Source organism: Gracilinanus agilis, chromosome 3 (assembly GCF_016433145.1).
Source record: "Gracilinanus agilis isolate LMUSP501 chromosome 3, AgileGrace, whole genome shotgun sequence".
In the NCBI taxonomy this organism is placed as follows: domain Eukaryota; kingdom Metazoa; phylum Chordata; class Mammalia; order Didelphimorphia; family Didelphidae; genus Gracilinanus; species Gracilinanus agilis.
Window position 1 is genome coordinate 554,661,464 of NC_058132.1, and position 21,973 is coordinate 554,683,436.

At 39.4% G+C, this 21,973-nt stretch overlaps 1 protein-coding gene across 1 annotated transcript in view; it reads left to right on the forward strand.

Annotated features, from left to right (window-relative positions):
- The first annotated feature begins 2,986 nt into the window (after positions 1-2,986).
- The window catches only part of OBI1 (ORC ubiquitin ligase 1), a 47,226-nt gene continuing 28,239 nt past the window's right edge, over positions 2,987-21,973 (forward strand). The window contains exons 1-4 of the mRNA XM_044667284.1: positions 2,987-3,058; positions 14,599-14,734; positions 17,472-17,563; positions 19,433-19,681. Coding sequence (XP_044523219.1) covers positions 2,987-3,058; positions 14,599-14,734; positions 17,472-17,563; positions 19,433-19,681 — 549 coding nt within the window. The remainder of the gene's footprint in view (positions 3,059-14,598; positions 14,735-17,471; positions 17,564-19,432; positions 19,682-21,973) is intronic.

The window sequence follows — 21,973 nt, forward strand, 5'->3', positions numbered from 1 at the left end:
GTTAAGCACTGGGGATACAAAACAAACAAACCACAAATAGTCCCAACCCACAAAGAGTTTACATTCTAGTTGGGGGAGGCTACAATTAAATAAATCTGTATCTACAAGATAAATACTGAGTAGCTAGAAGATAGTTTTTCTCTGTTAAGCAGAAAGGTCACCTCGTAGTCAAATATTAGAGGAAAAATGGCAGGCTGGGCTGGGGAGCTTCAGAAGGACACGAAATGAAGAGGGTTGAAGAGGAAGCTCTTTTCCAAGGTTTTGACTTTTGTAGGTGAAGTATGGGCCTCAGTTTTCAACTGAAAGGGTAAAGGCTTGAAGAGTAAGGGGATTTGGGGATGTGGTGAGTGGGATAGACAAGCAAATAAGACATAGTTTATAGGATTGTCTAACTTTGATGAGGGCCTTGTTGAGACTAGCTAGCATAAATTTGAACTGGGCCAAGACCACTGAAGCTCAGCATTTCCTCCTGTTAAAATATATATATATTCCTTAAAGCCACTCAAAGAATAAATAAGATAAAACAAGTAAAAACCTTATACACAATCAAAGAAAGCATAGCAAAAAAATAGCAACAATAATTTGCCAATTGATAAAAGAAAAACAACAAAAATTAATAACGATAATTTGACAATTTATAAAAGGGAAGCCCATGTCCACTGACTGTAACAAATTAACACCAATATCCATCATTGTTTTGCCCATATGGGATGCTATCTTCTTTTGAAGAGCTGAAATCTGTCTATACTATCATAGTCCTGCTTTTTTTTCATTCTGAATTACTTTATATTTTCTGATTTTTCTTTATAGTCTTCATATTTGTCACACTTTGTGCCTTAGTAACATTCCATTATTTCAGGCAAGACAATTCATTTAATCATTCTCAATATCTAAAAATCTAAATATGAAAAGAAATGCCAATCAAAAAATTAGATGAGAATGGAGGGTTCTAATTCTTACAACTGTAGAAGGAGGGAAGGAACTATTAACAGTGAAATGAAAGATAAAATAGAAAGTCCTATGTAAATAACAACAAAAATTTTTCTTACAAGCAAAAGTGCTACACAGAGACCAGGAAGCAAGGATACAGATAGGAAATAAAAGCTAACATCCAAGATCTATAGGGAATTGACAAAAATCAGAGCTATTTTCTTTGAAGAAGCAGATTCCTTGAGTGGTGAGGTAGCTGGTCTCTAAGCCATGAAACCTAAGAGGCCTTTGACATCCTGGCAGGTCATTTCACTTCTCCCTGGCTCTGGCAATTTTCTAAAACAACTCCCTAAATTGCAGAGCAGTTGACAATCTCCATCTCAGGGAGCCTGAATTCCCTCAAAATGGTTTCCCTCCAGGTTACAATCAAATAAACCTTCCTTTTACTATTATAAATAGATAACTATTCTCACACTCAGGTATTCCTGCCTCCGGGCCCAGAACTCAAGATCCACTTGGCCATTTAATTATAATCATAGTAATATCTAGCATTTTAGTTTTGCAAAGCACTTTAGAAATATTACCTCATTAGATCCTCCAAACAACCCTGGTAGGTAGATACTGTTATTATTCCTATTTTCCAAAGAGGAAACTAAGGTAAACCAAAGTCAAATGACTTGGCCTGGATCATCAGACAAGTAAATGTAGGAGGTCTGAACTCGAATTCAGGTCTTTCTGGAAACTTGGTATTTTATGTTAGCATGGACTGGCATTGAACAGGTAGGGGCTAGGGAAATGCGAAATTATTAAAGCTATGATTGACATATAGGGGATTAATTTAACAATCTGTAGGATTTCTTCAAGTCTTGGAAGAGAATATTCTTCATAACTTCACAGATTATCTTGGGAATGGATGACCTTGGGATCAAAGCATACACAAACACTTTTGGATGTTTTGTTTTGGGCACATAGTTTATAACAATCCCTCCTAAAAAGGCACAGACTGGTCCTCTAATTGATGTGAAGGCCAGTGAATCTCTCACCCAGACTTCCCACAAGCTACTAATTAATTACCTTTTCACACTTCTATATGTATGCAAATCGCATTAAGCATCTGAGAGCCCTCAGAATTTGGCCACTGTGGATCTTAAGAGGGAGCCAGGAAAATATCCTCTATGAATGAATGAATGAATGAATGAACGAACAAAACAAAAACCAGCAAACCTGAACTCTAAGGAAGCCCAGGCATCAGAGCTCTCTAGATTCCTGCAGGTCACCATGCCTTAAGCAACTGGGGGCCCTTGGCCTCTGGCCACAGCAGGTCAGTAGCTCGGATCTCCAAGGACCTAGTCCTGGAAGAGCTCTCTAGATCAACAGGAAGTGAAGGTACTTATGGTTTAAGGTCTGGAAAAAATGCAATTTCCAATCCTCTCCCCATTGCCCCACTTCAATTCAATTCAATTCCATAAAGATTTCTTAAAGGCAGACCCTCCTACAGAAAGGAGTGGGGGCAGGCATATAAAAGGACTTTTTTTCGTTTTAAAATAGGAAGGTGTGTCTTTTCACCCACTAGGACTGCCCTCAAGTGTAGAGTCCTAGCTGGAAGGAGGATGCTAACGCATTAGCCATTTTAAGGCTTACAAAATCCCTTGATCCTCTCACTTTCTCCCCTTTCACTTTTTTCCCTTTCAATCTTTTCCAGTAAGCTTTTTGCATCTCCGCCCACGTTCTCTACTTCTCTAGTCCTCTACCTATTTCCATTCCCAGCCAACCCCACCCCCTGGATTTTTATCGCTTTTAGATTTTCCCGGGGTGTGCGTGTGAGGGAAGAGTAGGGCGGGAAACTCTACCTCTCTCTCCTCTTGGCACCCCCCACCCCCCGCCCGCTCGTTCCATGTTTCAAAAGCGCGTTTTCGGTTCCTCGCTTGGAGAAGGCATTGGCCCCGAAGAGCCGCCGTAGCCCGAACCTTCTAGCGCTCTTGAGCCGCGGCGGCTGGAGCTCCCGGCTCGCCGCGGGCGGTGGGACTTCCGTGTTGGCGGGATTCTAAACGCAGCCATGGCTCAGAACGTTCAGAACGTTACATTGTCTCTCACGCTGCCCATCACGTGCCATATTTGCTTGGGGAAGGTAATGGAACGGAGGCTGAGCGGCCCGCAGAGGCGCCGCGGGGGGCAACCCTGCCGGCGCCGGCCGAGATTTTCGCGAAGGGCAACGCACTTGGGGGGAAATGGGGAGCTGAGCCCGTGCCTCTCAGCGGCGGATTTTCCGTAAGGGGGTGTTTTGTGGGTGTGAAGAATAGTAATAAGAACGAACGCGGGGCATGTGTTTGGGGCAGGTAGGGAACGAGGGTGGGGGGCTCGAAAACCAGGGTTCCCTGGATTGCGGGCGCTGACGGAGGGATGGAGCCAGGGAGCCGGCGGCGTGGTCTACACCCTCCCGGGCCCTGTTCACGTGGGCGACAGTCGCTTGTGGGGAGCCACCGAGTACATGTGGGGGGCGGGGGGCGCTGCATAATGTTGCCCACCAAGTGCCAACCCCCAGCGTGAGCGCGCGCCGTGACCGGGGTTTGGAACCCTAGCTAATCAGAATGCTAATTAACGTCCCTGTGCACAAGATAACAATGGTCTCTTAACTTCACCCAGGGTTGGAGGCATTGATTTTTAACTTGGCTTTTTATTTTTTTTAATTTTTAATTGAAATTAAGGATGGTTTTTGGTTCAAAGCTTCAATCTGAAATAAATAAAACGAGCCCCTTAAGTGGTGTGCACAATCACAAATCATCTTTAAAATGTGAAGGAGACTCTAGACCTGTAGGATGCAAAAGGTTCAGGAAATGCATTTGTGAAACAAGTTACAGAAAGCTGTTATAATCAGCAAATTTTATTATTTTTTTTTCTTTAAAAAGCCACCTCCTTTTTTCCCTTCCATGTCCCCTTCTTAAAATTTTTAAAGGCCCTTTAAGTCATCTCTTTAATGCTTACTGTGCATAAGGCACCAGTTCACGTCAATTATTTACACATCTGTCTTTTCCCCCACTTCCCACCCCCAAATACACTTTATGAAACTACAGTTTAAACCACAAAATTAGGCCATGCAAGCTCAACGTCAAATTTTTAAAGGCCATTTAAATCATCTATTTAATGAGTACTTACTGTGTACTAGAAACCAGTTCAAGTCAGTGATTTGCATGTCTTTTATGTATCATTTTGCCCCTTCCCTCCTCCCAAACATAAACTTGGTGAAACTACAGATCAAATCTCAGGCCTTGCAAGTTCACTGTTAACCCAGGTTTTGGTGCTCTCCACTTCTCCCAGATCTGTGTTTCTAGAAAGTCCTTTTGTGAGGGTTTAGGGAATCACTCCTTTTGTAAAGACTTTAAAAGGAAGTCCTCACTTCTGGTATTAACGATTATCATTCATTATTAATAAGGCTAATTCAAACCTTTTAACACTTTAATTCAGACAACAGTGACCTGTTTGTAGGGGGGCTCTCTGCTTTCACAAAAGTGCATTTATTTATCTTCTCTTTTGGTCTTCTCAGCCATCCCCTGAAGTAGATAGGGCAGGTATTTTTATACTCATTTTAAAAAAATGAGAAATTACATCACTTGCTCAAAGTCAGGAGCTGGTGAGTGATCGAGATAAGACTATCACCGATTTTGGCCACCTTGGAATTCTTATGTGTGATGCACATGGAGGCCTTTGGCAATAAAGAGAAAGGTCCCACATGGTTTAAAGGTGGTAAAAAGTAGTCATGATGCAATTTCCTCTCAACAGAAATTCAAAGTTAGCTGAAACAGCATGGGAAATATTTTTCCCTTAATTTTGCATCAAGCCTTGCTGTGGGCCAGTTAAGCAGAAAGCACCTGTGTGGAAATCAATTTGCTAGTGATATCTATACCCCCTGAAGCCAGGACATTGGCTTTTGTGTCTTTAGATTACTCAGAATCTCATATATTCTGTCAAGAGCCTGCATTTTCAATATAATTTTATATTCAATTCAGCTTTCAAAACAAATTAGCCCATCCCTTGGATGTAGGCATTTTCATGTTTGTCTTTCCTGAAGAAAGCAAGTCAGTAAACATTAAGTTCCTAATACTAATTTATTACTAGTTAATACTAAAGTTAATTACCTTTATTAACTTTTAGTATTTAGTATAATACTAAAGTATTAACTAAGTTGGAGAAGGCATTGGCCCCGAAGAGCCGCCGTAGCCCGAACCTTCTAGAATACTAGAATTTAGAATACTAAATTCTAAAAGTATGCCAGATACTGTGTTGAATGCAAAAAAAGGGAGGGCAAGACAGTCCCTGCTTTCAAGGAGGGCACAATCCATTGGGAGAGACAACAAGCAAACAACTCTATTCAAGCAAGTTATATACTGGACAAGTGGAAAATAACAGAGGGGAGGCACTAGAATTTAAGAGGAATTGAGAAAGGCTTGTTGTAAAAGATGGGATTGTAGTTGGGAGTGGAAGGAAGCCAGGGAAAAATTGGCTAGGCAGATGACAAGATGGTTTGGGTTTCCAAGGCAGCACAGCTTAAAACCTAAAAGCAGCCCTTCAGTCCTTGCTCCCCGGGACCCTCACTAATATATTGGGCTGGAGCTACTTTAAATGAGAGTTTGCTCTTCAGAGTGCATTTCCTGGATGAATTGGAATAGCCAGCCCATCTATTTGGGGGCCCTCTAATCACAGAGTCTTGGAGTTAGAAGTTACCTTACAGGCAATCTAGTCTTAACCCTGATGATATATAAGCATTTCAAAGTTTTTTGAGAATTTGACATTGTCTTAGGTGATTCTCACAGCAGCCTAGTTAGGTGGCATTTTCTATTTCTGTAGAGGAAAGTGGGGCCAACAGAAGTTAAGTTGCTTGCCTGAGGGGAGGGGTTATGTGTAGAAGTGGATCTGAACCCAAATCTTGATTTTAAAACCAGCACTCTTTGGAATCAATATACTATGTTTTAAATAGCCAGGATGGAAGGCACCCTATCTCTTTCTTAATCCTGTGAATTGTTCTCTATGACTATTAATCTGGTGAGTACTGGAATATCATGATTATGCAGCCATCATGCACCTTTGCCTGGGGATACCAAAAAGCAAAGGACTGCTCTGGCCGCAGGTCTAATGGTCATCTCAACCTTAAAGAACTATATTCCTTGCACAAAGAGTTATCTTATGGAATAGAGATCTACCATTGTTTCTAGATCTCTCTATTACAAATAGTTTGATTTAACAAATAAGCCACTTGTCACATAGAAGGCACTGACTTTGGAAACTTGCCCCTAAAGAGATATCAGACAGGTAAATTTTAATGAAGGGGAAAAAAAGTCATTAGAAATTTGGATTAATTTAGCATTATCTGTTGTTTCAAATGTAAAATTGTGTTTGGAAGACATATACGTGCATTTAGAGTGTTTATTATGACTGTTGTAGTTAGCATTGTTGAACATTTAGTGATAGTTCCTTCACACTTGCAACCTTTTTTTTTTTTTTAATTAGGATTGGCTTTTTTGCCAGGTGTTACCCAAGAATTCCAGTTCAATCTTAACCTTAGCCAACATCCAGGTGTTGCATTATCTTCTTTTCCCTTATTGTTACTAAACAGTTGCTAATTATCAGGAATTTTCAACTTTCCAAGCTTGGCAAATGACTTTATCTCCCTGGACAAACTTTGAATTTCTTAGGATGATAGAATTAGAGTAGCTTTTGAGTGGTTACTCTTTCATACTCTTTAAATATCAGGATTAGAATCCTAGAATCATATTGTAAATTAAGGTACCACAAACTGAATACTTCTCCAGATGTGGTCTTGAACAAGAAGAGTACGGTGGGGCTATCTCCTTTATTATATTTTATTAATATAGTCTATGAATGCATTAAATTTAGAAAAGTGTTATTTTCTAAAATATTTTATATTATTCCAACAAGCTCTGAAGTATTTTTATCATAATTAAATTTTTGATGATAGAATGAAGATCACATTAGTAATGTTTATATTAAAACAATTAGTAATATTGGAAAATTGAAACAAAGAGGGCTTATACACTTTACTTGGAGTCATTCACTTGTGGACTACATACCTCCAAGTCTCTATAAAAAGGTTCCTACTGCTAGATGAAGTGGTTTTTCAAAACAAATACCAACTCTTATCCAAGTGGCATTGGAAGTTTATCCTGAAAAAAATAAGCAAATTCATGAAGATAGAATATTAGGAATCAGATTATAGTCCTTTTGAAAGTATTGATCCTTTTTCTTTCTGAAAAATTCTTCATGGGAAAACTTAAATGTAATATTTGATCATAAACAATAAAACAAATTTTTCCCAGTGTCAGAGATCAGCACAACACACATAACTACAGCACAAGGAAGCTACAGTCAAGGGTACTGTGAGAGTTTGGGGAAAGGAAGGATCATTTCCATTGGATAAAATAGTGAGATAGATAGGGAACCTGCAAGAAGGAAGTGCCAAAGGATGAAGGACAGGACTATTCTAGGCATGATGAGATGGCTAGTTTGATAGGAATAGAGGCTTTCTTACAAGACATGGGGGCTACCTGATTATACAGTTAGATTCAGAATTGCTTAAACATTCAGATCCAAAGGATTGTCAGTCAGTCATTAATGGTTCCCTGTCAGTTGGGAAGGTGGACTTTCATAGAGTGACCCAGGCCCCAGGCCTTGTGCTATTTCAACATTTTTTTAGGGGCTTAGATAAAGCTAGGTAGGGTATCTTAATCAGATTTGAAAATGATAGTGCCTAGAAGACTAACACACTGATTGACAGAGCTAGGATCCAAAGAGATCTAGAGTATTGGTCTGAATCCAATAACATGAAATTCAATAGGGATAACTGTAAAATCTTAGAGTTGGGCTTAGAATATTGACTTCATAAATGCAAGATAGGGAGACATAATTAAACAGCAGTTTGCCTAAACAGAGAGATAGATCAGAGTAAATAAGAGTGCTAGTCTTGGAAGACCAGAGTTCAAATCCTACCTCAGATGCTAGTTGTATAATCCTGGGATGAAATCATTTAACTCCTCTTAGCTTCAATTTCCTCACCTGAAATATAGGGATGGTGATAATAGCACCCATCTCCAAGTTGTGAAGATCAAATGAGTTATCTATAAAGTGTTTTGCAAACTTTAAAGTGTCGTATATATACATATGTGTATATATGTATGTATATATGTGCTATTATTATTTTTAAAGTTCTAGGGTTATAATGAGTTCAGTATGAGTCATTAGTATGTGACGGTCAAAAAACATAAGTGATCTTAGGTGATATTAAGAGAGGCCTAGCTTCCAGGAAGAAAGAGGTGTTAGTGCTGTTGTGCTGAGCCTGCTTCAGACCACATCAGAGTTCTTGTGCAGTAGAGCTGGAATTTTTAAAAAAGTAATAATGCTTTAGCAAAACAAATTCCCATAGACCATTCCTAAAAATGTGCAACCCTCCCATTTTACAGAGGAAGAACTTGAGGAAGATATGAGTCCAAATCTCAATTTCATTATCTCTGATCACCCTAAAGATAATTAGAGCTGTGCATTTGGAGGATTTGTCTGGTATTGCCTTGGGGAGAGTAGATAAGGAACTCTGGAGAGGGATGGAGTGACCAGGCTGGAAGCTATTGTAGGAGTTTAATGGAGAGGTATTGTGGGCTTGGACCTCAATTTAATAGGATTCTAAAAGATGTGACTGATTTGAGAGGTTGTAGAGAAATAATAGATTCTGAGGGGGAGAAATCAAAGATGATCTAATAATTGAGAAAATGGTGGTACTATTAAAAGAGAGAGAAAAATCAAAAGGAATAACTGATTTGAGAGTAAAAATGATTCTGGTTTTAGATATTTTAGGCTTAATGTACTAGTGGAGCATCCAGGAGAAGATACACAATAGGTGGTTGGAAATTTCCATCTGTAGTTCAGATGAGAAGTTGAGGTAGAGAAATAAATTTGAATTTTAACTAAAGAAATTTTGAACCCGTAGGAGTGGATGGTTTGCAGACAATGAGAAGTACTCTCTCCCTTCAGAATGATGCTAGTCTAAGGGAAGATTGTGGATTTTTTTTTTTTTTTAGTTTAAAAAGCCCTTACATTTATAAAAGTTACTTTTAAATTTTAAATGGTGATTAACTTGTTTCAGGAACTAAATATACTTGTCCCATCTTTTAGGTTGTGCTTATTTAAACTGTCAACTAGAATGTAATATTGCAGAATGAGGGTATGATACAAAGCATTAAATTAATGAGTAAATTGTATTTCTTAAATCTAATTCCATAGTAGTGGTAGCAGTAGGTATGCATTATTCCTTCCATCATTAAATATGTAAATAACCCTTCAGAACCACAGCAGTCTCTGCCTGTCTGTGTGCTATGCTGATATGACAGGTTAAGTGGAGTGACTTAGACTTCATCTTTGACTTAGCTGTGTGTGTGTTCACTTTCAGACTGGGTGTGCTTTTCAGGAACACTTAACTCAGGCCCATGTTTAACAGAATTAGTGAGATCCAGTAGAAATTAGACTATGGAGTCAGAGCCTGGGAGCATGCCCTAGCACTGCTACCATGTGACCTTAATTACTTTGCCTCACTGGGACTAAGTTTATGACTGTAAAATGGGTTTTGAGAGGTTGGAGTAGACTCAGTGGCCTTTAAGGCCCTTTTCAGATTGAAATTTGACTCTATGATCCTTATGCACTATTTGGCATTATATCACCCCTACCCTAAACAACAACAAAAAAAACCAAAACCTAGACCTTAGTTTTAATTTTCAATTTAAAGTATCCCTTTAAAAGGAAATTATTTGTATGAAGTAGTAGAGACCAGACACATTCTTTCCTACATCATTTTCTCCTTAGCTGAGCTACTTTTATTGGGATTGTGAGTTGGGGGAGGAAACCCCAGATCTACCACTCCTTAAGCAATCCTTTCTGCTTTCTCTTTCTTTTGTGTTAATATGCTTAACCAAAACATTGAGGTCACAACCTCTTTCTTTTTTTTTAAGTGACTGGATAAGGGGGAATGGCTATGAAGGAGCTGCATTCCAGGCTTTGGACTGTTTCTCTCCAAAGTCTTTGAGCTGTTTATTGGGAGGAAACTTATACCTTTGACTGTGGACTTGTCAGAAAAAGAGCTGGGATATGGCTTTGTGACTTCATTCTAAATTATAGGTGTGTACCCTAAAGAGTAGGCAGGAAAGATGGGTTTAAGCTTCTGATTTTCCTGTCATGACAAGGAACTGGTCCAGGTGCCAGGAATTTTATGTGTCTCTAAGGAAAAAAGGAAAGAGGCTTTGTACTTGGAAACTTTGGTCTTCATAATATAGCTTCCTTTTCCTCTTCTTTCGTAATATTGACAATGGCAGGATAGAATTCTTGCAAAATACAGGGTCAAGCCTCACCCAGAATTCCAGGGGATACCCCCGGAGAACTTTGGGTGAGGGGGGCAGTTGGTAGGGAGTTAAACAGTTGATTTCTCGGGTTGAGGGGAACAGATCTTTTTGCTGGTTGTTCCTGATTTGGGGTTAGCCTGGGAGGCCATAGTGGCAAAAGCCATTGTGGTTTCTATTCAGGAGTTTGCCTGTCTAGTAGGATTAGACCTTTCCAGCATTGATATAATAATTATTTAGTTATTTAGATATTAGAAGTAATTACTATTAGCTTTGAGGGCAAGTTAGCTAAAGGTCTGCCACTCCCTCCTGGTGGGGAGAAGCAGCTTCAACCTGACAGTTCAGGGCTTCCCAGTTCTTATCCAAATCCTAATTACCCCCTCTTGCCTTCCCCTTCTTTCTTTTATCAATATAAGCTTTATCTTTGATAGCAGTGCCTGGGTATTAGGTATACTCACTATAGCCATTAAGCTTGATTCCTGTCAGTTGCCAGCCTAAGAAGTCTGTTCCTTCTCAGTCCTTAACATCAAGATATCTAGCTTCTACTCAGTTCCTCAATCAAACCTGTAGGGAATATAAGTTGAGGAGAACATCATTAGAAATTAGCTTTGCTGAGCCTTGTCAGAAGTCATTGCCCTGCCTCCATATTCAACTGAAATCAACTGCTGAGTAGGAGGGGTTGGAGAGCAAGGAACACTTGCCCTTCTGCACTCACTCAAGCCTGTGGGGGAGAGGGGGAGGAGAGTGTCTTGCAGGCACCTGGCCCTGGCCAGATCATTAGCTTCCCAACATCCCTGTTATTACAAACATAACAGTTTTGGCCAGCCAGCCTAGGATTTTTATTTCAGAACCTAGTTGGGAAGTGATCAATATGGCCAGCTTCATCAACAGGACTGTTGTTACACTGGGGTGCTTTGGGGTCCTGATATATGAGATTTGGCAGACTTGTACCACCTTTTGGTTGATTACAGTTCCCCAGTTTTTTAAGCAGGTTATAGAAATTTATGATACATACATGTGGCTAACAATATAGTGGGTGATGCCTTGGCATATGTGCCATCAGGGATAGCCATGACTGCAACTTTCTATGGGGCCCTTATGATTTTGAGAAAGGTGTTGGCATTTACCTTTGGGAGAACTGAAATTACAAAAGCAGTTTTAGAGCAAATGGTGGAACACATGAAGACCTTAATTGAAATTAACAAGCAGATCAGGGAAGGGAAGGACTTGGATGCTAAAACAATAATGCAGCTAGAGATCACTGAAAATGCTTGCTGTCACAACAAAGAAGGGGAGTGATATGAAACAACAGGTTAAAGATGAGAACCCTGAACAACAAGAGGTTGCAGGGGCTGAAGCAGCTCCTGTAACTATCCTTCCAATCACTGACAGAATTATAGTACAACCAGATGCAGGCATTATACATGTGAAAGGCTACACACCTTTTTCAGGGGGTGATCTGGAGATTTTGAAAAAGAGGTTCCCCCAGTTCTATGTCAATCCACACAAATCAGTAAAAGAATATAAAAGGGCAGTGAGGCTTTACAACCCAGATTTTGAGGACGTGGAATTGCTACTTTCAGAATTGTTCACCCCTAGTGAAAAGGCAAAATTTATTGCTGAAACTAGAAGCAACCCCAATCTTGCCTCGTGGCCAGAACACCATCAAGACTTAGAGCTGTCCTCACATGCTAATATGATCTATCTTAGAAGGTGCAGGGAGGACTTGGCAGAAGCAATGAGGCTACATGCAAGAAGATCTAATGCATGGGGGTCCTTTGAAAAATTACACTTTCCAATTTGCTTCCTCTACTAATTTCCCATTATTTAGTTACTTTCTTGTTCCTGGAACTTGCTTTATTATGTCTCTACACATGTAGAGAAAAGTTCTGGGAGAGTTCAATTTATGGAGCATTTATTAAATACTCTCTCTGTGTAGGTCACTGTGCTAGGTAGTGGGGAAACAGGCACTAAAAAGAAAAGGAAACACTGCCTCCCTCCCTCTCAAGGAGCTTTGGTTCTAAGGACAAACAGAGCAAGGCTAGGCCCTTCTTCACATGACAGCCTTTCAAATGCCTGAAAACAAATTACAACTACCAGAGGCCTTGCTTCTCTAAGCTAGCTGATCAGATGTGATCCACACTGTAGGAAAATCCTACATAGCTTGCAAATCACAGGGCTCTCTTCCTCTTCACTTATGCATCATATTTATCTGAGTAAATGAGTTCAGGTGGTAGTTATTACTAGAAAGAGGCTCCTGAGTTGATTACTAATTATTGATTACTTCTGTGGCTTTGGACAAATCACTTCCTGGCTGAGGAACTTCCTCAGCTATAAAATTAGAAACTTGGATTAGATAATCTCTAAAGTGCCTTCCTGTTCTAGCTCCAGATCCTACAAGCCTTTGTTCTTATTCCTGACCATTATAAGAATACAAAGAACACAGGTTTGGAAGAGACCTTAGAAATCATCTCCCTTTTCTTTCATTTTACAAATGAAGAAATTTGAGGCTCAGATAATTGATTTGTCTAAAATCATGCAGATGGTATGAACATTAAGTATCATTCAGTTAATCAGTAAACATTTATTAAATACCTATTGGGCATGGAGGATACATAGAAAGGCAAAAGACAGCCTCCTTATTCTCTAGGAGCTCACAGGCTAATAGGGGAGATAACATGGAAACAGCTGTACAAACAAGATATGCATAGGATATACTGAAAGTAATCAACAGAGAGAACATTCCAGGCGTGGGGCATCCAGTGAAATGCCCAGAATCTGGGGATGAGTGTCCTTTTGGAGGAATAAGAAGGCCAGTCAGTATCCCTGGATCACAGAGCATGTGGGGTGGTCAAAGATGTAAGGTTAGAACTGGGAAGGCACCTCTGAATGCCAATAGAAGAGTCTCTCTGATACTAGAGGCTGAGGGGAGCCACTGGAGTTACTAAATAGGGAGGGAACAAGGTCAAGTCCTTGCTTTGGGGATATTGATCTGACAGCCAAGTAGAGGAAAAGCAAAACTGGGAGAGACTTGAGGTAGAAAGACCAACCAACGGGCTATTTTAACAGACCAGGTTTCGAAGTGATCAAGACTTGGGTTAGGGTGGCAGCCATAGTGGAGGTCACATGTATGAGAGATGTTACAAAGACTAAAAATCAAGGTGACTTGCCTAAGGATTGGATATTGGAGGGGGGTGAGAGCAAAGAGTTGAGGTTGTGAACTCGAGTACCTGAGGGGGATAATGGTGCAGGTTTGGGACCAATATGGGCTTGGGAGGAAAGATGATGAGTTCAGTTTTGGACAATTCAAGTTTAAGTTGTCTACAGCACATCCAGTTTGGAATGCTTGATGGACAACATGAAGATGTGAGTCTGGAAGGTTGGGCCCGGACAAGCAGATCTGAGATTTTTCAGTATAGAAGTTATAGTGAAAGCATGGAACCAAGAGAAATAATAAAGAGGGAGAAAAGAAAAGAGGTATGATTTGGTCTCCAGTCCCAAACACCTTCCATTGTATCTCACTAGAGAAGTAGTCATATTCTTTTATTTTTATCTATGGCATCTCAGGTTCGGAGAGACATTTAATGATTCAGGGTCATGACATTATCTGGATCATTGGGACATATAGAAAATCGCATTTCTAATTCATATTGTTTCATTGTTTAACTCTCATTCTCCTGTAACATATGGTTGGAATTCAGAATTGGAAGCAAATTCTACTAAAGAGGAAATGGCTTCAGATAAATTGTTATATATCAGTGAACAAAGGCTACAACTTCAGCCACAAAATGAAGCTCTTCATACTTTTTATTTGGTAGAGATTGTAAGGTGTGTGTCTGGTGGTTTCAGTTAATTTCATATATGTAAGAAACATCATAACATCTTGGTCAGTAGTTGCAGCTTCTTTATAATTCCTGGGCAAATGTGCTACCTGGGATTGGACAAAATAATCCTTTGGCTAGGTGCAGCTAGGTGGCAGGTAGAGCTCCAGGCCTAAACATGGAAGATCCTGGGTTTAAATCTGGCCTCAGATACTTCTTAACTGTGAGACTCTGGAAAAGTTACTTAGTGCCAATTGCCTGGCCCTTACTGCTCTTCAGTCTTGGAATCAATACTCATCATTGATTCTAAATCAGGAGGTAAGGGTGTGTATAGATTGTATATACACAAATATATAATTGGTTAAAAAGCAAATAGGGATTTCAATGAATGAATGGAATTTGAATTAGAATTATACTTTTGAATGTAGAAATTAAAGCTGTGTAACTTTTTTTTTAAGGTTCGCCATCCTGTCATATGCATCAACAATCATGTATTCTGTTCTATTTGTATTGATGTATGGTTGAAGAACAATAGCCAATGCCCAGCTTGCCGTGTTCCCATCACCTCTGAAAATCCCTGCAAGGAAATTATTGGTAAGGATACTAAATATTTGCACATACATATTCGACCAATTAAATTTCAGTCATAATGTTGGTTGGAGATTAAAGTAAGCAAATTGCAGCAATATTTTCTGGATACTGTCATACCCAAACATGGATGACTTGTTCATCATTGTTGAATATCAAATGATCAGCAAATATTTACTGAATACTCCACAGATGCTAGGTACTATGAGTGATAATAGGGACAGGATATGTGACTTCATAGAGAATTCCCAGGTGAAGAAACTCCCTCTACCAATACAGGTCAGCATCTTCTTTGCAACTTTTATAGTATTAGAGAGTTGCCTAGAGAACTGAGAAGTTAAGTGATTGGCCGAGGGTCACACAGCCATTAAGTATCAGAGAGGGAACTTTAACCTAGGTTTTCTGACTCTGAGCCCAAGTCTATCTTCTCTACCTAACACTGCCTCTTGTTGGGGATAATATCGAATACTTTAAGATTTGCAAAGTGCTCTATATATGTTATCTCTTGATACAAAATGTTTATAACGCAAAGTCTGTTCCTTCAAGGAGTTTATACTCTATTTTGGGAAAAAAGTGACACAATAGTTGTATGTGATAAGGAAGTCATAAAAAAGAGCTACAACAGTTTAATAGATATATATAAAATGTTAGTCATAGATGACAGCATTTGGAACCTTTGAAGGTTAGTTAGAATTTTAATAATAATAATAATTGACATTTATATAATAGTTTGAAATTTCCAAAGCAATTTACAAATATTGCCTCATTTGATCCTTGTAACAAATGTGAGAGGTAGATTATATTATCCTCATTTTTACAAATGAAGAAACCAAGGTAGGCAGAGACTATATTATTTGCCTGGGGTCACATGGCTAGTAACTGAGTATGAACTTGAACTCCTGTCTTCCTGACCACAGGCCCAGTACTCCATCCACTATACCACCTTGCTGATTTTAATGGATGAAAGTATAGCATGGGTTATTCTAGGAAGAGAGAATAGTATGAACAAACACTAAAATATTAAGGTTGTGTTCAGGGAATAGTAAATAATTCCTTTTAGAGGAAGTATCAGTTAAAACTCCAAAGTTAAGTATTGTCTAGATCAGTGATGGGCAAACTTTTTAAAGAGGGGGCCAAAGGAAAGGAAATGCTCATCTGTCAGTCTGTTTCTAAGGCAACTCTTTCAAAGTTTCATTGTAATGTATCCTACTCATTGTATTTGTCAGATTAGGAATAATGTTGCATGGTTGGATAGAACATTTCAAGGGGCCACATCTGGCCCACAGGCTGTAGTTTGCCCATCACAGGTCTAGATGGTAGAGTGAAGAATTTTGACTTATATATGTTAAGTAGTAAGGAGCCATGAAGACTTTGGAGCAGAGAAGTTACAGTGATAAGGTAGGAGATTAATTTGTCACTGAAAGAAATAAATTGCATTTAAACAGAGAAATGGAGACATCATTATTGGACTCCATGGTTTTTTTTGTTTGTTTTTGTAGCCTTAGTTTGTTGCCTATAATGAACAAGCTGTGATTTTACCTTTCTTGAATAAAGTGTCCTTTGAAAGATAAAATTACTCCAATCTAGATTTTCCAGGATTTTGTGCAGATTCAGAGTATTTTTATTTCACCTTTCATGAGTGTAATCATCTCAGGGAAATATCTAATCAGTACTAATAGATCTTTGGTATAAAGGATCCAGAGGTATCAGGTGCAAATTTCCTTAAATAAAACTTTTTTCTACCATGACATAGAAAGTAGGAAGGCAAAATAGAACAGGAGCAAGGATAAGCTAACATCTTTTACAGAGTATTTACTTTGAGTCTTTTTGTAACAAGTCACTCTGGGTTTACAATTAATGTGGTGACTCTTAATCCATTCTAATTGGTTTGTTAGCATTCTACATGAAAGCAGACATTAATCTTTTCAATCGTATTACCAATATCCAAGCAAGTTTGAGTAGCTAATTGGTTTTACTCTTATTTAACATCTGATAAGTGTTCAAGTGTATACTATGTATGATGTGTAATAAAAGTTCTGTCCTTATCTTTGAGGCAACTACACATCTTCATATGATGCATCTTTTAGTGTGATACCTTCTTAGAGTGATGGAACCATTCATTATTTGCTCTAAATTTTGTTCACAGGTTAGGGTAGAGATGCTTTTTTTGGCTTGGGGGAAAGGCAGATTTATGCCAAGGCCAATAGCATGCATACAGGAAAAGGTAGTATGAGAGCCATAATGGATAAGTATTAAATCTGGACTCAGGAAGATCTGGCTGGGTTAAACTGTAGGACCCTCAATTTCTTCATCTGCAAATGTGAAATGATAATAACTAAAACAAAAAATCAGGTAGGACTTTTTATAGGATCCTAGATTTAGCGCTAGAATGGTTCCCAGGAATACTCTCAGCCAGTTTTCTCATTTAACAAATGAGGAACTGAAACTCAGACATTAAATGATTGGCCAAAGGTCGTGAAGGTAGTAGGTACATAGTAGATCTGGAATTTGAACTGAGTTCCTCTGATTCCAAAACCAGCTCTTATTCCACTGAGTAGGTAAAGCTCTTTGTAAACTCTAAAATGTTTTATACATTCTAGTCATTATCATTATTAATAAGGGGAAGGAACAGGTGTCAAGGGAAGGATCGTTGAGAAGGGGTAGGGGTATAATTTATTACTGGAATTCTATACTTAGCTCCAATTTCCTTTGGATTCCAAAATTTTTTAAAATTTTTTTTTAGGAGGAACAAGTGAGAGTGAACCTATGCTTAGCCACACTGTCAGAAAGCATCTTCGAAAAACACGACTTGAGTTACTTCACAGAGAATATGAGGTAATCCAATCCAGTCCAACACAAAACTTCCTTTAAAGTGCAAAGTACTACCCTAGGCTCTGGAGACCCAAAGACAAAACTGAGGATACTACTGAAAATGGTGGCAGCATTCTGGTTGAGACAAAAGATAATGCCCACAATGGAACATAATACTATACATAATAAAATTATGCATTTCTCTAATAGTATTGCCAACTCCCTGGTTGTAGTACTTTTCCTTTTTATAAAAGAATTTTTTTATCATCTAGCCACATTGATTTTTTTTTTGCTTTCCCATTTTTACCACCCATTGTAGAAGAAAGTCCACATTGAAGGTTGAGAACTTTGAATATAACAGCATAAGAAACCAGTTTTTAAAATTTATTATTATTTTTAGTAGTAGTAATAATAATTCTTAATATTTATCTATGGCAAAGCACTTTCCAGGATAAATTTCTAGAAACTGCTTTTCTCCCAGGCCCAACTTCAGAAGGTGGAACATTTAATGCCTAGACTACCCAGAATGTCTGAGTTATTCACATAGAAATGGCATTCAGAAAAAAAAAAAACTGTACCAGAAGTTAATTATCCTGTATGTATTATTTTGTAAGTGAAAATTCCAGAGGCAATGGTATGAAGTTTTTTTCTTCTACATCTGGGTGGGAAGCATAGAGGTTTTAAAGGCAAAAATTTCAAAAACACTAGACTTGACAATACTTCTCACCCTCCTTCATCTCCTAAAAAAGCTATAATATCATCTTTTTGAGACTCTTCTTTTTTATTAGAAGTTGTTTCCACACTGGAGATCTGACTTAAAAAAAAAAAAAACCAAAACATGATTTAATTCAATTCTGTATCTACTTTGAGGCAACATTGTGTGAGGAAGATACAGTTACAGATTGTAAAAATAGTCCTTTTCCCTGAAGTTTACTTCTTTCTATGCCATGTACAGAGATAAGTAGATACAAAAATGTGTGCCAATAATTTTGGTCCTATGGAGGGTGATCATCAAGAAACGCTTTATGTAGGAAGGGCCCCCATGCTGAATGTTGAATGGGAAGTGGAGATGTCAGAAGGGCAGAGATGAGGAGGGAGAGCTCTAGGCACAAGGGACATGCACAGATGCAGAAGCCATCGCCTCATGGACAGTAGGTGGCAAGGGAGACTCTTGGACTTGAATCCATGGGATGTGAGGATAATGCAAGGTAAGGCTAGAAGCCTAGACTGATGCCAGATCGGGAAGGACTCTAGATGCCCAAGGGAAGGCTTTGTATTTGATCCCAGAGGAGACCTGAGGCTTCTTGGGAAGTGAGTATAGCCATTAAATGTGTGCTTCCAGGACTTGAATGCTGAGTCAGTCAGCAGCCACTTATTACATAGTGGCCATGTGCTGGGCACGTGCTAATCCAGGGAGATGGCCCCTGCCCTCCAGGGGCTTACAGCCTGGGAGGAGACAACCAACCTGCAAGTGGCTGTGTACATGCAAGCTATGTGCAGAATAACCTAGAAATAATCCCAGAGGTAGGTGCTAGCATTAAGGAGCCTGGGAGATGAGGAGGGAGAGTATTCCAGGCATGGGCCATGGTGCGTGCTGTCTGAGGAACATTATCACTGGGCTGAATACTTGGGGATTGGGATGATTTGAGATGGAATAATAGTAGACCAGTTACTTATATTACAAATAAGATCAAAGAATTGAAATCCTTTATTTGAAATCACAAATTCAAAATGGGTTGTAACAAAATCAGCCTAGTTTGCCAACTCAGAGGTAGAAAAGTTCAATTGAACTTGTGGCTCCCCACCAGGGAAATGATGCTGAAGTTCAGGATTGTCATGTATGCTTTATGCTCTTATGGAATGTTTTTGATTAACGTTCTCCCCTTTGACCAGGATGAAATAGAATGTCTGCAGAAGGAAGTGGAAGAGCTTCGGGGGAAGAACCTCAGTTTAGAGTCCCAGCTGAAGTCTGTTCTGGATCCTTTGACCTTAACAGTGGGAAGCCAGAATGAAGAAAGAAGGCCAGCTGCTGAGGAGAGAAGTAAGGCACACCCAGAAACTGTGGCGGAATGGAAAAAAAAGCTTCGCATGGCTCATGACATCTATGAAAAAGTGAAAGATGATGTGGATAAGCTCAAGGAGGTAAGCCACCCACAGGACTGGCTGAATTCCATGATGGAGTAGATTTCCTTTTGGAGATGGTCACAGCAGAAACAAAGCCACATCATGTGGAACTATTAAACTATTTGTGAGGGAGAAAAATTTCTTGAAAAAAAAAATAGTCTGCTTTTTTCTTTTTCCTTCTTCATGACCTTTTCCTGTTATTTCATTTTCAATCCCTATATGAATACAGATCACAGGTTCTGCAAATTAAAGTCTTTGTTGCCTGAGATGTTAAATCAAGTAATTTGTTCAAGTTTACCCTAGTCAGAGTTAAGGGAAGAACTTGAATCCAGGTCTTTCTGCCTTGGAAGCTAAAAACTTTTTTCTTTTCCACACTTCCTTTACTGGAGTGGTAGACAAAACAATGGCCTGGAGGTGGGGGTATCTAGGATGAAATCTGGCCTCTGATATTACCTATGTGATCTTTTCTTCCTGTCAAAGTCAAAGGACCTCAGTGTTTTTCATATGTACAATGAAGGGGTTGAACTAGAGATCTTTGAGTCCCTTCCAGCTCTAAATCTGAGCTTATAAAAATCACCTTTTTATTCCTAGCTATTAGTGGAGAAACTTCCTAGCTTATGGAGAGCCTGAATCTTCATTTGGGAAAGTGGTATCAGGTGAGAGTGATATTTAGTTATTGTTCTATCACTGTGACTAAAAAAAATCTATATGGAGCTATGTCATATGTACATAGAGTGACAGATATAAAACTAAAAGGGACTTCAATGGACATCTAGTTCATCCTCCTCATTTTATAGAAAAGGAAATAAAGGCCCAGAGAAGATAAATGATTACCAATCACACAGATACCAAGTATAAGAAGTAGGATTTGAACCCATGTATGCATATTGTTTGGAATTTTTTCACTCTACTAAGCATTGTGAGTGAGTGTGTGCATGTATGTACTTTTAAAATATTGCTAATTTTTATATATTTATACTTTTATACATAAATATATACATATGTATGTGTTTCACTATGTAAAACACTAAAGTACTATATATACATTTTCTCACTTATCCTTACAATAACTACTGTGGAGTAGAGGGTGTAAGTAGCAGCATCCCCACTTTGCAGATAAAAAAAAAACTAAGGCTCAAATCTAAGCAGCTTGCCTGAAGTCACAGAACTAGCCAGTTTTATAGTCCAGAAATTCTAAATTAGAACTTGATCATGGGTCTCAGTCTAATCTCAGTCCTCTTCCATGTGAGCAGTTGCCTAAAGTGTAGCATTAGAGTCTGTTGGAACTGGAAGGACCTCAGAGGTCATCTAGACCAGGCTCCTTGTGAACGAGAAAAGTCCTCTACAGTGTTTCTAATAAGGGGTCGTCCAGATTCTTCCTGTGTATATCCCCTGCAAGGGGGAACACAGCCTCCTGAAATGCTGTGTTCTACTTTTGGTTAGCTTTAATTTGTTAAGTTTTCTGTTTTTGACACAGGGTAACATAAGGTAGTGAGTAACACACTTGCCTTGGAGTCAAGACACTTTGGGTTCCAGAGCTGCCTCTGTCACATTTTGGCTGTGTGAGTCTGGATGAGTCCCAGGACTCTCAACAGCCTGGGTGCAGAGCAGCAGCCCATCTGTGCTGCTAGAGAGGGTTTCTCCACCAGCAAAATCCTGTACTCATGAAATCACTGGGCTAATCTTTTACAAATGAAATGGTTAGGAAATTTTTCCAAAATCACACTTGAACCTTCTGCAACTTTTACACATTCCTTTTTGGTCTTCCCCTTGGCACCAAGCAATACGTTTGATCATTTCCCACCAAGATGACCCTTTGTCCTGGTTATATTCTTGTTGCTGCTTGGACTGCATCCTCGCCCTTTTACCCCAGGATATTTGTTGTCAAGTGAATGGGCAGCTTTATTATGGTCCTATTATGAGCCACTCACTCTACTACCTGCTATGGTACAAATACAAGCAAAAAGAAAGACAGCTCCTGCTTTGAAGGAGCTTACATTCCCTTGTAACTGGGAGAGATGATGTATCCAAAGGGAGCTGAAGAGCAGGGGGTAGTGGGGGGATGAGAAGGTTCCTGCTTGGAGACTTGAGGGCACAGAGTCAGGGATGGCTGGTCTGGCCACTTACCCCCAGGGAGGTTCTGGGAGGAATGGGCAGGAGAGGGAGGAGGAAGCTGAGGCAGATGGTGAAGCCTGCATGGTCAGGGGAGGCCCAGCCTTGCTCAGAGAGATGAATGTCATGGGCACTGCAGAGTTGACCCCAAGGGATGCCAGTTGATGTGAAATGATGCTGAATCAGAGCACTGACCTC